The 15,376-nt window shown below is 43.5% G+C and overlaps 1 protein-coding gene across 4 annotated transcripts in view; it reads right to left on the minus strand.

Moving 5' to 3' along the window:
* DCLK1 (doublecortin like kinase 1) overlaps window positions 1–15,376 on the minus strand; it is a 253,203-nt gene that overhangs the window by 80,172 nt on the left and 157,655 nt on the right. For all 4 annotated transcript variants that reach the window (XM_063332780.1, XM_063332771.1, XM_063332806.1 and 1 more), the window contains exon 5: window positions 5,116–5,232. In XM_063332780.1, the coding sequence (XP_063188850.1) occupies window positions 5,116–5,232 (117 nt within the window). The remainder of the gene's footprint in view (window positions 1–5,115; window positions 5,233–15,376) is intronic.

Consider the following 15,376-nt stretch of genomic DNA (forward strand, 5'->3'; position numbering starts at 1 on the left):
ATGCCTCCTAATGTCCAGTCTAAAACTTCACTGATGCAGCTTTGAACCATTCCCATGTGCCCTGTTGCTGGATACCAGGGAGAAGAGATCAGCACCTCCCTCTCCACGTCTCCTCTCATTTTGTGATCATGAAATGATTGAGTTCAGGATCATGGGTACTATCCACAAAACAACAACAAGAAGTAAAATTACAACCTTGGATTTCAGGAGGGCTAACTTCGACCTCTTTAAGAAACTGCTTGGAGAGATCCCGTGGGCTAGGGCTCTGGAAGGCAAAGGGGCTCTGGAAGGCAAAGGGGCTCAAGAAAGCTGGTTGATATTCAAAGACCACTTCCTCCAAGCTCAGGATCGGTGCATCCCTAAGAGAAAGAAATCGGCCAAGGGACGCAGGAGACCTGCATGGTTGAGCAGGGAGCTTCAGAAAAAGCTCAAGTGGAAGAAGGAAGTTTATAATAAGTGGAAGAAGGGACTGACCCCTTGGGAGGATTACAAGAATGCCACCAGAGCGTGCAGGGATGAAACAAGGAAAGCCAAGGCCGCCTTGGAATTAGACCTGGCTAGGGACATCAAGCAAAACAAAAAGAGCTTCTACAAGTATATTGGAAGCAAAAGGAAGACCAGGGAAGTTGTAGGCCCACTGCTGAATGAGGCAGGAGTCATGGTGACGGAGGATGTGGAGAAGGCAGAGTTACTGAATGCCTTCTTTGCTTCGGTCTTTTCTGCTCGGCCCAGCCCTCAGGAGTCCCAGGCATTGAATAAAGTAACAGGGAAAGAAGACGACTTCCCTTGGGTTGAGGAGGAGCGAGTGAGGGACCAATTAGATCATCTAGATATTCACAAGTCCATGGGCCCTGATGGGATGCACCCGAGAGTGCTGAGGGAGCTGGCGGAAGTCATTGCTGGGCCGCTCTCCATCATCTTTGAAAAGTCCTGGAGAACAGGCGAGGTGCCTGCGGACTGGAGGAAAGCCAATGTCACTCCAGTCTTCAAAAAAGGCAAGAAGGACGAGCTGGGGAACTACAGGCCGGTCAGCCTCACCTCCATCCCTGGAAAGATGATGGAACAGCTCGTTCTGGGTGTCATCTCAAGGCGCGTGGAGGAAAGGAAAGCTATCAGAAGTACTCAGCATGGATTCACCAGGGGGAAATCATGTCTGACTAACCTGATAGCCTTCTACGATGGCATGACTAGATGGATAGATGAGGGGAGGGCAGTAGATGTGGTCTACCTTGACTTAAGCAAGGCGTTTGACACGGTCTCCCACAGCATCCTCATAGGGAAGCTTAGGAAGTGTGGGTTAGATGAATGGACAGTGGGGTGGATAGAAAACTGGTTGAAAGATAGAGCTCAGAGGGTTGTGATTAGGGGCACAGAGTCTAGTTGGAGACCAGTGACGAGTGGTGTTCCCCAGGGGTCAGTACTGGGTCCAGTCCTGTTCAACATATTCATCAATGACCTGGATGAGGGGATAGAGTGCACCCTCAGCAAGTTTGCTGATGACACCAAGCTGGGTGGGGTGGCTGACACACCGGAAGGCTGTGCCGCCATACAGAGAGACCTGGACAGGTTGGAGATCTGGGCAGAGAGAAACCTTATGAAGTTCAACAAGGGCAAGTGTAGGGTGCTGCACCTGGGGAGGAACAACCCCATGCACCAGTACAGGTTGGGTGCTGACCTGCTGGAGAGCAGCTCTGTGGAAAGAGACCTGGGAGTCCTGGTGGACAACAGGATGACCATGAGTCAGCAATGTGCCCTTGTGGCCAAGAAGGCCAATGGCATCCTGGGGTGCATCAAGAGGAGCGTGGCCAGCAGGTCAAGGGAGGTCATCCTCCCCCTCTACTCTGCCTTGGTGAGACCGCACCTGGAGTACTGTGTCCAGTTCTGGGCTCCCCGGTTCAAGAGGGACAGGGAACTGCTGGAAAGGGTGCAGCGGAGGGCTACGAGGATGATTAGGGGACTGGAACACCTCTCTTATGAGGAAAGGCTGAGGGATTTGGGTCTCTTCAGTCTGGAAAAAAGACGTCTGAGGGGTGACCTTATCAACGCTTATAAATACTTAAAGGGTGGGTGTCAGGACGATGGGGCGAGGCTCTTTTCAGTGGTGCCCGGGGACAGGACAAGAGGCAATGGGCACAAACTGGAACATAGGAAGTTCCACCTAAACATGAGGAGGAACTTCTTTACCCTGAGGGTGGCAGAGCACTGGAACAGGCTGCCCAGAGAGGTGGTGGAGTCTCCATCTCTGGAGACATTCAAAACCCACCTGGACGTGTTCCTGTGTAACCTGCTCTAGGTGACCCTGCTCTGGCAGGGGGGTTGGACTAGATGATCTCCAGAGGTCCCTTCCAACCCTATGATTCTATGATTCTATGATTCTATGATTCTATGATTCCTCCCCAGGAAGCTGTACAGAGCAATGAGGTCACCCCTAAACATCATTTTCTCCAAACAAGACAAGCCCAAAGTTCTTAGCTGCTCCTCATAGGACATGCCTTCTAGTCCTTTCACCAGCTTTCCTCCTCTGGACGCATTTGAGTACCTTCACAGCCTTCTGAAATCGTGGGGCCCAGGACTGCACACAGTACTCACGGTGAGGTTGCACCAACACAGAATACAGCAGGACAATCTTCTCTTTTGACCAGCTGATTATGCTGTGTTTGATGCAGCCCAGGATGCGGTTTGCCCTCTTGGCTGCCAGGGCACAATGCTGACTCCCGTTGAGCCTGATGTTGACCAGCAGCCCCAGATCCTTTTCAGCAGAGCTGTTCTCTAGTCACTCTTCTCCCAATTTATACTTGTGCCCAGTATTAGTCCATCCTAGGTGCAGAATCCAGCATCTGGACTTGTTAAATTTCATCCCACTAATCATAGCCCAATGCTCCAATCTATCTATATCCCTCTGCAAGGCATCTTGTCCCTCCAGAGAGTCAACAGCACCTCCCGGTTAGGTACCATCAGCAAACTTGCTAACGATGCATTCAACTCCTGCATCCAGATCATTGATAAAAAATGATCTGGTCCTAGAATTGAACCCTGAAGGACACTGCTGGTGACTAGTCACCAGCCAGATGCATCCCCATTCATTACAACCCTTTGAGCCCTGCCCTTCAGCCAGTTCTTCACCCAGGCTCCTACCAGTTGACAGGCTGTTCTGTCAGCATCCTATACATTCCTGTAGGGCTTTGTCTGATGTCTCTCTCTAAGAAAATCTTAATTACAGTGTTCAAATGATTATGGCAAATAGGCAAGGTCAGGGATGATCTTTTGACAAACTAGTATGTTCCTATTTCCTGCAAATTTATTGTTACTTAAGATATTTTCAGGATAGGTAAATCTGTCATTAGCACAGAGCCATCCAAAATGGTTTGCATTTTTAATATTTCCACTACACTGTTTCTTTTATTGTTATAAATTTAATGATATATTAATTATTATTGTGGCATAAGGAAAACATTCCTTTTTTTTCACAAGCTGTACAATAATCTCCTGATCTTTTGCAGTGATTGAACATGTAATGGTATTCTGTTCAGACCCTTGTAAAACTGAACTGCAGGAAATTAAGATTTACTCACTTACACTTCTCCTGCGTGTTTAAATAAAAGACAGTACTATTTCTTTCAGGACCGAAACAAGGTATTGCACAGTCAACATGGCAAGAATGTTACGAGTCTCATGGCAGAAACACTTTTTTATAACCGTGTATGTTATTCCAACATACACAGTTCAGTGTCCATTGCCTGTACGCCCAAATGAAATTCATTAGATAAAAAATGGAGTCTGTAACACATACCAAGCAGGGCCTCCCTTGCTAAAGTTTAATTAAACTCTGTTCCACCAAGCTACAAGGAAAACTACTTAATATACATTTAAGAGCGAGTCTGGGTTTGTTCCTCACAATTGATACTTCTTCCCATTACCTCTTTTCAGGTTTTTCTATTTCAGCTGTTCTTAGGATGTGTAGGAGGCACGTTGCCTCCCAGCCCTGCTACCCACGTCTACGCCTCTGTCTCTCATTGTGTCTCTCCCACTTTCCTCATTCCCTGAGCAAGGATGCTTTTTTTCCCCTCACCTTAGTCTTCATGTGAAAAATATGGTTCCTGCCGGTCCATGCCTCCGCTCTTTGAAACCAGCTAGGAGCATCTGGGCCATTCTGATCACCACCTCCCCATAAAGACCTTATGGTGTGGATGGAGGTCCCAGTATGATGTTCGCTTCTCTGGGAGTGTAACGGGGTCAGAAGGCTTACGGCTGAAAGAGTGAGGTGGCTTTCGGACCGCTCTGAAGTCTGCCTCTTGCAAAATCCACATTCACAAGCAAAGCTGCAAGTGCTGGATTGGGTCCACTCAACTGGCCCACACTAAATACTATTTGTACTTCCAGGCACCAATACTGGCAAATTAGCTAATGCATATTTTTTTGTTTATTTATTTGTTTCACTTGGGAAAAAGCTGCAGGGGGGAACTAGTCATAGACTATTTAGCATGAGCAGCTACAAAGGCAGCCAAATCAAGGTCCTTCGCTTTTTGCTGTGGCTTCTCCAGCCTGTTCCAGTGCCTTGTTAGGTCAACTCTGACTTATTTCTTCTCCAGCTACTTTTGCACCTCACATTCACATCTGTAATTGCATTCTTTCTCTGCCCTGCCCCCGTTTCCTCAATATCCTTATTGTCTTTAACCTATCCTTTCCTCACTGCTGCCTCTTAACTCTCCCAGAAACAAAATACAAAAAAAAAAAATAAAAATACTGTGAAATCAACCTTTTGCAGACATATATCGCACTCTGTGTAACTTGGACTGCTTTCTGCATTGTGCTTATTCAGCCCCTAGTACAAAGAATACCCCATTTTGTCAGTCTTCAGGTACTGGCAGCAAAATCATGCACGGAAAATAAAGTTAAAAGAACTGTGGTAATGCCAGAGTACGAATGAAGAATTATTTTCTATTGGGAAGACACTTCATGTCAGGTGCAACTGAGAAAACAAGTCAATTTTTACTATCAACCTTTTCATATATACAATGTTTTTCCACAGAAACAAGGGATTTTATGCAAATTTCCCATTGTATTGAAACAGATGGGTTGTTGTTGTCGTTAAGAAAGATTTCTAGCTTGCATTACCTGAGCTGGTAGAAGCAGGAGACTTGCTGCGTCGGGATGGGCCCGGGCTCTTGGTGGTGCTCCTACGTGAAGTCGAAGCTATTTTGGTATAGGAAGTGGATTTCACCACCCGACATTCTAAAAGACAAAGAAACTGCATAAGTTAGCAATTAAGAAAGCCAGCAAGATTCTGTAACAGAAAGAGCACTGAAAAGCACAAACATTTAGCCCACGCTTGTTTTCATTCATCTTGAGGAGTTTTATGGGAAAATATAAAATCTGTAAAAATGGCTCCATTAAAATCCGAGTACAGTATGTACCACATCCCAGACAAAGAACTGCTGCAGTAATCCAGACTTCTAGATACCATGGTTACTGAAGGTACTTAGGACGGCTTAATTTAACAGCGCTGAGACTACACGTAAAATTTATTTGCTTTTGAAGATTTCAGCACAAGTAATGTAGGGTTGTTTTTTTTTTTTTTTGTAAACGATCCAAATGCAATGTAAGCATTTTTGTCAACCTAGGCAGTCTCCTCTAGAAGAACCAGAAGGCTGCTTTTATATATCAAAATGTTAAGACTCTGCAAGATGACGCAGGTGTCTGTCACTCATGAAAGGTTTGAAGAAAGTGAAGCAGGTTTGTTGCTCCTGCTTAATCCTCTGGTGAGCAACAGCCCACATTGTATAGCACAGGCAATTCATCACAGGTTGAGGGAAATGGCACTACTTGCTCATAAGAGACATCAGTAAAATCAATGAAGAGGCAAAATTACCCTCCCACTTGAGAACACTGCAAGATGTTCAGGTTAGAGTTTATGTACACCCACACAGCTCTGTAGGCATTCTTGCATTACGCCTGCAAAATGGTTCTTGGCCTGAGGATGAAAGAACTTAGTGTGCATAACGCTGATGTCTTGCACTCATAAAGGACACTAAATTAATCACCAGATGTATTACACAGTCAGGGGAAAAAAAAAAAAAAAGATTTCCACTTCTTAGCCAATATACAATTAGAAGTCTGCAGCAATGTTTACACTGTCTTCACCTGACGATGTCAGTATACTTCACTTGTTCAAAAACACAGCAGTAAACATTTCGCTCAGTATCAGACCTGTTCCCCATTTTCTTCCCGTGGTTAAGGTTCCTCAATATAGGTTAAGAGAAATAAACAAGAATTTTTTCTCCCTAGTCAGAAAATACCATGTACAAGCCTGCACATTATTTAGTCTTCACAGATGATTAGTGGAGCCTGTAACATAGTTTAGACAGATTAGAGAACAAAGAAATAAAATTGAGCATAACTCATTAACTTAAACATATCCACCAGAGAATGATGTCATGAAGTCTATTTCTCTCGGCTGCCCTAACTGTTTGTCTTTCGTCAAGCTGTTGAAGGAAATGGAAGCAAGAACTGATGTGTTACTGGGGGAACATCCAGCACAGCTGAGAGCTGAGAGAACCAGAGAAATGCCCTGATCTTCCCAAAGATCTTCTTTCCAAATTCTCCCACCTTCCTAATGGCCAATAGTAGCTAATTTCTTTCTGTTGACATTTTATGTGATTTATTGATGACTATTCTCATTTCATACTGAACGATGAGTGGAAATGGAGAAAAACATTTACTCTGTTGTAAGAGGAAATTATCAACTGAAAACAGCAGGAATCAGCTGGAAACTTTCAATTAGATTCCAATAGGTAACTACAGCCAAGAACCTTGCATTGATATATTGGCACAAACTTCTGCTCCAGAAACCACCTATACACGTCAAATGCAAACTGGTCCTTTACCTTTCTTGTAAACAAGGATTTTATATGACCAAACATCTAACACATTCGATCTCGTAAAATTACGATGTAATCCTGGTGTGGGCCCCATTCATAGGAATCAGTTGGAAAGGGAAGTGAATATTCTAATGGTCAACAAAAAAAAAGACTAAAGAACAACGACACAATCAAGCTAAAATCATTACATTATAGTCATTTGCTTAGTAGAAAAACTTAAAAGTCCATGAAGCAAACAGCCAGCTACTTTCCGTAATATACTTTACCATGTAAAACGTTTCCTGTTTCCAACATGTAAAGAAAAAAATTATGTACCTCCCTCTCTTGCAGTTCATGCTATGCACTAAACCTTAACTCTCATCTTATTACAAGTATTAATACTCATTCAAGTTCTCTGAATACCTTATAAGCACCCAGAGTTAGAATGAGGTTAGAGATAAGGTTCTGTATTTGAATGTGTATTTCCCCTCATAGTGTTAGAAAGGACCAGAGAGAAAGTGGTACGAAAGAGGGGGCAACTAAATGCACAGCCGGGTTCTTTTTCTGTCCTAGTGATACAATGCTGTCTAGGACAATACTCAAGATAGCCCTTATCTCTTCTAATAGAATCATAGAATCATAGAATGTGTTGGGTTGGAAGGGACCTTGAAAGGTCATCTAGTCCAACCCCCCTGCAGTAAGCAGGGACATCTTCAACTAGATCAGGTTGCTCAGAGCCTCATCAAGCCTGGCCTTGAATGTCTCCAGGGATGGGGCCTCCACCAACTCTCTGGGCAACCTGTGCCAGTGTCTCACCACCCTCATTGTAAAGAACTTCATCCTAATGTCTGATCTAAACCTACCCTGCTCTAGTTTAAAACCGTTGCCCCTCGTCCTATCGCTACATGCAGTTGCAAACAGCCCCTCCTCAGCTTTCTTGTAGGCCCCCTTCAGGCAACGTGTTCAGAAATTAGAAGAAAATAATTAATAAAAAGTTATTCTTCTTCATCTGGGGTTTGTCACACATGCGCAAGGACCGTGTGGGTGACCTGAATTGCAGAGGCTAACTGCATCTTGTCACCATCTTCCTCTTCTCCCAGCAAGAAGTGCTCCTGCTCACATGCTACTGAGGGGCAGTACCATTTCTGGGAAAGAGGGAGGCTGGCAGCTGGCTGCACCCACCAGGGCATTTGACCACCCCTCAGTACTGACAGTCTTCTTAGAAAGGATGATGTTAGGAGTGGTCTGCAAATTGTCCTGATGGGCTACATATAGACCATGAACTGTTATTTGAGTATCCCTATACTAGTGTCATATTATCCCATGAGGAAGCCACCTCTTGCAGCTAGCTGTACATTAAATCTCTCACCACTGAAGCAGAAATACAGATGATCATATGTTCACATGATAATTTGAGAAACGAGCAATCATCACAGGATCATAGGATGATCCAGGTTGGACATGAGAAGATCTCTACTCCAATTTCCTGCTCAAAGCTAGAAGTAGCCTTACATTCGCAATCCTGGTCCACTTGGGGGACGCTTCAACCAACCTAAGGAACAACACAGCAGGGCATAAACAGTCCAGGAACATCCTGGAGGTCATCAGTGACAACTTCCTGATCTAAGTGATAGAGAAACCAGTAAGGAGAGATGTTCTGCTCACACAAAAAGGGGTGGGCTCACTGGGGATGCGAACGCTGAAGGCAGCTTTGGCTGCAGTGACCATGTGATAGTGGACCTCAGGATCGTGGGAGGGTGGAGCAGGGCAAAAAGCAAGATCACAATTCTGGACTTCATGAGCGCAGACTCTGGATTGTTCAGGGATCTTCTTGGAAGAATCCCATTAGATAAGGCCTTGGAAGGAAGAAGGACCCAAGAAAGCTGATTAATATTCAAGGATCACCTCCTCCAAGCTCCAGAACAGTCTATCTCAACAAGGAGGAAGTTGGGCAAAAATGCCAGGAGGTCTGCATGGATGAACAAGGAAGTCCTGGTAAAACTCAAACACAAAAAGGAACTATACAAAAAGTGGAAGCAGGGACAGGTAACCTGGAAGGTATATAGAGCAATTCTGAGCATGCAGAGACACAGGAAAGTCAAAGCCCAACTAGCATTGAATCTGGTGGGAGATGTCAAGGGCAATAAGAAGTGCTTCTTTACCTACATACAGAACAAAAGGCAGACTAGGAAAAATGTGCACCTACTGCTGAATGAGAAGGGAGCCCTGGTGACACAGAACATGGGAAAGGCTGAAGTACTGAATGCCGCCTTTGCCTCGGCCTTTACTAGCAAGACTGCCCTTCAGGAATCCCAGGTCCCAGAAGCACAGGGAAAGTCTGGAGAAAGGAAGATCTACTCTTGGTGGGATCTGATTAGAGAATTTAGATAATTAGAAGGAAAGTAGACATGCATAGGTCCATGGGACCTGATGGGATCCATCCCCCAAGCTCTGAGGGAGCTGGCTGATGTCATTGTGAAGTCGCTCTCAATAATCTTTGAATGATCACGGTGATTGGGATAGATGCCTGAACACCCAGCAAATCTCACTCTTATCTTCAAAAAGGGCAGAAATGAGTACTCAGAGAACTACAGACAGGTCAGCCTGGGAGGTGACAGAACAGTGAATCCTGAAAATTATTTCAAGGCACACTAAGGATAAGAAAATCATCAGAAGTAGTCAGCATGGATTCATCAGGGGAAATCATCGTTGACCAACCTGATAACCTTCTGCAATGAAATGACTGGCTTGGTAGACAAAGGGAGAGCAGTGGATACTGTCTACCTGGACTTCAGTGAGGCTTTCAATGCTGTCTCCCATAAGATTCTCCAAGACAAGCTGCTGATGTATGGGCTTGATAAGCAGACAGCAAGGTGGGCTGAAAACTGTCTCAATGGCTGCACCCAGTAGGCCAGTAACTAGCAGTGTACTTCAGGGGTTGACACTGGGACCAGTTCTCAGCATCTTCATTAATGATCTGGATAGTGGAGCAGAGTGTGCCCTCAGAAAGTCTGCTGATGACATAAAACTAGGAGGAGTTGTGCTGCCATCCAGAGGGACCTCAACATGCTGGAGAACCTCATGAAGTTGAACGAGGAGAAGTTCAAAGTCCTGCACCTGAGGAGAAGCAACTCCATGCACCAATATACGCTCAGGGTCACCCAGCTGAAAAGCAGCTTGTCAGAAAAAGACCGCAGCATCCTGGTGGACAACAAGGTGATCATGGGCCAGCAATGCACTCTTGCTGCAAAGAAGGCAAATGGTATCCTGGACTGCATTAGGAAGAGTGTTGCCAGAAGACTGAGGGAGGTGATCCTTCCCCTCTGCTCAGCACTGGTGAGGCAACACCTGGGGTGCCGTGTCCAGTCCTGGGCTCCCCAGTACAAGAGAGTAACGGACATACTGGAGACGGTCCAGCACCGGGCAATTAAGGTGATTAAGCAACTGGAACATCTCTCATATGAGGAAAAGCTGAGGGATCTGAGACTCTTCAGCCTAAAGAAGAGAAGACTCAGGGGGAATCTTATCAATGTATATAAATACCTTAAAGCAGGCTGCAAAGCAGACAGGACCAGGCTCTTTTCAGCAGTGTCCAGTGACAGGACAAGAGGCAATAGGCATAAACCGAAATACAGGAGGTTCTGCCTGAACTTTTTCACTGTGAGGGTGATCAGGCACTAGAACTGGTTGCCCAGAAAGGTTGTGAAATCTCCATCCTTGGAGACATTCAAAAGCTGTCTGGACATGGTGCTGGGCAACCTGCTCTAGGTGAACCTTCATGAGCAGGGGAGTTGGACAAGATGACTTCCAGAGGCTCCTTCTAACCTCAGCCATTCTGAGGTTCTGCGATACCTGGAGCTTTGTCCAGTTGTTTTTGGAAAAACCCCAAGGATGGAGACTACAGAGTCTCCCTAGGTAAACCCACTGCAGTGTCTGACTGCCGCCACAGTGAAAGTGTTTTCTTTATATCCAGTCTGAACCTCTTGTTTCAATTTATACCTATCATCTCTCATCCTCCTATCATGTACACTGTGAGGAGCCTGACTCCATCTTCTTGATGGAGATGCTGCCCCATTGGCACTGGGGGCTGCTGGCAGGTCCCTTTGAACCCCTCTCTTTTGCAGGCTAAACAAGTCCAGCTCCATCAGCCTCTCCTCACAGGGCAAGTCCTGCAGCCCGCCACCATCATGATAGTTCTCCTCTAATTGCCTCCAATTTAGCGATGATTTCCTTGAACTGGTGGGCCTGAAACTGGACACAGTATTCCAGATGTGGCCCCACATGTGCTGAGTGGAGGGGAATAGTTACTCCCCTGTCTCTACTGGCTCTGCTCCTGTTCATACAGCCCTGGATGTTGTTATCATTCTTTGCTGCCAGGGCAACTCTCTCTTCTCTTTAGTCTCTGTCACAGGAAATTTTCTCTCTTTCCCTATTTTCCCATTTGTACAAATCCTTTTAAGCTCGGTTATTAACTTCTCTGGCACAATTTTCTTCTTCCTCTCAAAAATTGCAGGTCATGAAGTTTTAAAAGGTCATAGTTCAAATGGAACGTATATCCTCTCTGAACAAACACCACTGTAAACCCCAAGGTAAATTTTGTCAAGTGCCACGTTTCCTATGGGTTTACAAGTTTATTAATAAATGACACGGGTCACAGCATGGCCGCAGCATGTGGGCAAGCCCTCAGTGCTGCACTCACCAGGGTCAGGCAACTCATGCCTTCAAAGACTGTGGCAAGACTAGTTACAGAGACTAAAAGGATTTCCAGCCACGGGCAGGATGTAACCATGCTGCTGGTTGGAAATAGGTCTCAGCTCCCATGAGCAGTTCATGTATGCAATTCTGTTGTCACATTTAGTTTGGAAAATAAAATTTTACTGCAGGCAAAGATCCCACTCAGTAACCGCACAACCACTGTGTGTCTCCTCAAAGACATTACCGTAATCTGCCTCTTGCTGTAGGAAAACCATGTGTACATAAAGAGGAAGGGAAAACAAAACAAAAACGTGTGTTTTTAAAACCGTATTTTCTACACAAAATCTATACTGGTAAGGAAATAAATACATATGTTCACCTCATCAACAGTATTCTGATAACTATACAACAGTTCCTTAATAAGCCGTGAAATAGCATTTTTTCCCTTGATTTTCTTTTGATGCCAAAACTGTGTCAGAAATAGATCTGAACTCCTGACAGAAGGGAGTTACACCGCCTTTCTCACTCTTATGGGCATGCTCAGCCAAGAAGAAACACCAGGTGTTTCTATAGCATGTTCAGTGAGGAAAGAAATGTATCATGAAGCCCCAGTCCTTCCTCTCACCATCGACTAAGATTAAAGGAACAAAATGATGATACCCATGGTAACGTGAAGAAAGAGAAGGTCAACTTTAAGGTCTGATCACATTCCAACTCCGAATACCAGATAAATAAGAATGCCGTTTTCCAGCCAAAACATCTTGCAATAAGATGTTCTATTGTATAACTACAGACAGAACTACAAAGTAGGAGAGAGGAGCACAGACTATCAGCAGTGAGACTAACAATGTAACACTGCAGTCCCTTTATAGCATGGAATATTACCACAGAGGCCTGAGGCATTTAATGGACATTAACAACAATAAGGCTGAGAAAAAAAGAGGAAATATCCCAAGGCTACGATCTTACATCACTGAGACCCCGTAGGGACAAGACAGGGAACACAAAGTTCCTGAGATTGCACGATGGTGTCAACAAGGAGTAGGAACTGCTGCAGCTAGGAAGAACCCCAACATATTTACTTGTAAGCTCTTGATTCTTCCTGTTGTCAAATGTATAAAATGTAAGCACGAGGTAATTAAGGGATGCTAACACGTAGAATCATAACGCCTCCAGTCTCCAGCTCTGTGATGTTCCATTTCCAAAATGTTTCATTAGCTTCTATGTTCATTAGATTTTACAATGGCAAGAAAGCATCAGAGAGTAACTAATCTGCAATAAAAGTGTCATAAAATGAACAAATTTAACGTGTTTCTAGAGAAGACTGTGAAAAGTTATCTAAATTACCAGGAGATCAAAAAGGCTTACTTGTCAGCTGCTCAGAAGTTGACTATATGGCCTTCGTGAGTTCTTTTGAGGCTAAAATATCACTCTCCCTGTGCTTTGCACTTTTTTGAGGTCCGCGTGTAGGGAATAGATATTTATTTTTTTGGTATCCCTGCCAATCTGTTTCTCTAAGACCAGAACATTTAACTTGGTTTCAGCAACAGCTGTATCCTACAGATAAGCCAGGAGGGAGGATCAAGGACGTCTGTGGCTGCTGGTAAGCCACTTTACTGTGAGCCTTGGGCTGGTACCTTTTACCACTAAAGACATTAGCCTCACTAGCAGTGGCCTCAGGCCAATCAGTAGATCATCACCCCAAATGCAGTACCGACTTTAGCTTTTAATGTTAAGAGTAATTTGTTCCATGTTGCTAATTCTTAATGCAGCTAATAAGATTTTACTTTTCAGTTGCATTCATGCCTTCAATTAAAACCAGTAATCTTCTGTTTGCAGAACTAAGTTTCACTCTCTTCAGCAAAAGGGAAAGGGTACCATCCTGTCTCGTGGCGTTGATATACGCTGCAATTCACCCAGCCCTACTGATCAATCAGTGGCAGCTGTGACTTGTAATTACAACCTGTTCAAAAGGGTAACTATCACACAGTTTCCAGAAATGAAAGGGATATAAGGTGTTTCACAGAGGTTTAAGTAATTTCAAATCTTCTACCGTTGCGGTTGTGCCTACTTCAATTTTGTTCTGCATGTCTTCCCATTCCATGTGTTCCTGCTACAGATGGACAGTGATGTATGTGTAGAATACAAAATCCTCAGGTTTTATCCCGTGCACTAAGCTATCTGTCACTGTGAATGCATGGTTTTTTTGAGAAATCTTATCTTCTGATCTGATTTCTTACCAGTAAGCAGTCCTCCCCTCATGATAAAGATTAAGAATTTTGTCTATTTCAACTGTGTGCCAAATATTTGTGGTAGCAAATACCTGAATTCTCCTTTTTTTTTTTTTCTTCCTGCCAAGAAACATGGTTTGACCAGGACATAAAATATAGATAAAGCTAGATAAAGCTTGATTTTCTTTATGTGGAAAATCATTCTCCAATTCTGAAAATGGGAGAAGTATTCACTGACAAGGCAAAAGCTACACACAATAAAATACTAACAATTAAGGCCATCTATGCCTCGTTGCAAATCCATAAAATAAAGAATCTTGCAAGCTCTCAGGAACACAAATAGCTTCACCCAACCTAAAAATGCTTTCAGATGTATGTACTACTCCAAAAATGCCTCGTCACTTAGAAATAAGGAAGGTATTCATGAATTTATGTGTTATCACTAATATCTCATTCTGATCTACTGTATAACTTTCAAAATCCTTATTTGTTTCTAAAGTCAGTGAAGCTGCCCAGAAAATTTTTCTAAAAAGGTAAATAGTTTTTATGTATAATCAAGATGTTGCTTCAAGTATTTCTTACTTATCTTCAAGCACACTCCTGTCTACATAACTTAAAGACCCTGTTGGGAGGACTGAACTCACCTAGTACTAGGTAGCTAAAACTATGATGCATACATATGAACTTTTCACCCCATGGTCCTTCTACCATCAATGGAACATCTTCATTTCTGTGAGCTATCTTAGAAACCTGTAAGTTAGAAAAGATGAATCTAACTCATACATGACCAGATATAAATTATACATTTTGAGTACTGGTGTACATACCCTAATTAGAAGCAGTATCTTTGGTTGGGGATACAAACAGTAACGTAAGATTTTTGCTGTATTTCATGATCTTACTGTGTATGAGCAGATTTTATTTTCTTGCCTTCTCCAAGCGCAAACCTTTTTGTCAGGATCATCTCATGCAAACCTCCATGTTAATATTTTGTCTATACAAACACTATGATGTTGAATTTTACTCTTCAACAGAGAAGGAATCTGCTATCACAAAATTCCACCCACAGCACTGATAAGAAGGAGTTAAAAAAGCATTTTTCATCACTGCAACAGCTTCTCTGAGAAGGCAAAATATATAACTATTTTCCAACTCTGCATTTGTAGGCAGCCAAAATTAGAAGGCTTCTTCAAAACCTGCTTGTCTAAACGAATCTGAAATATTTTCTAGTGAATCCATGTGAATGAATTTGCATGTGTACAATACTAATTTCGGAAACTGAAATTGCATTATCAGAAATTATTTTTAAGAAACTTGGAGACCAAGTTGAAATAAGAATTATGTTTGTCATTAGGAAAAACACACCACTAGCACACACGTAATCTTTAACATGTATATGTTGTGTGTCTTCCCACATACTCTGCTTCACTTCCAGAGATTTTATTTATCACTGCTCAATGTCCTTCACCCAAGCTGTTCCAATGCTGATATAAATGTTTATTAGATTGCCTCTGTACTCATAATCCTCCCCATATTTCTGCAGATTTAACACACTAACTGTACTAACCAAAATATCAGAAAGTTCCTTTCATC

The sequence above is a fragment of the Chroicocephalus ridibundus genome, chromosome 1 (assembly GCF_963924245.1).
Source record: "Chroicocephalus ridibundus chromosome 1, bChrRid1.1, whole genome shotgun sequence".
Taxonomy (NCBI): domain Eukaryota; kingdom Metazoa; phylum Chordata; class Aves; order Charadriiformes; family Laridae; genus Chroicocephalus; species Chroicocephalus ridibundus.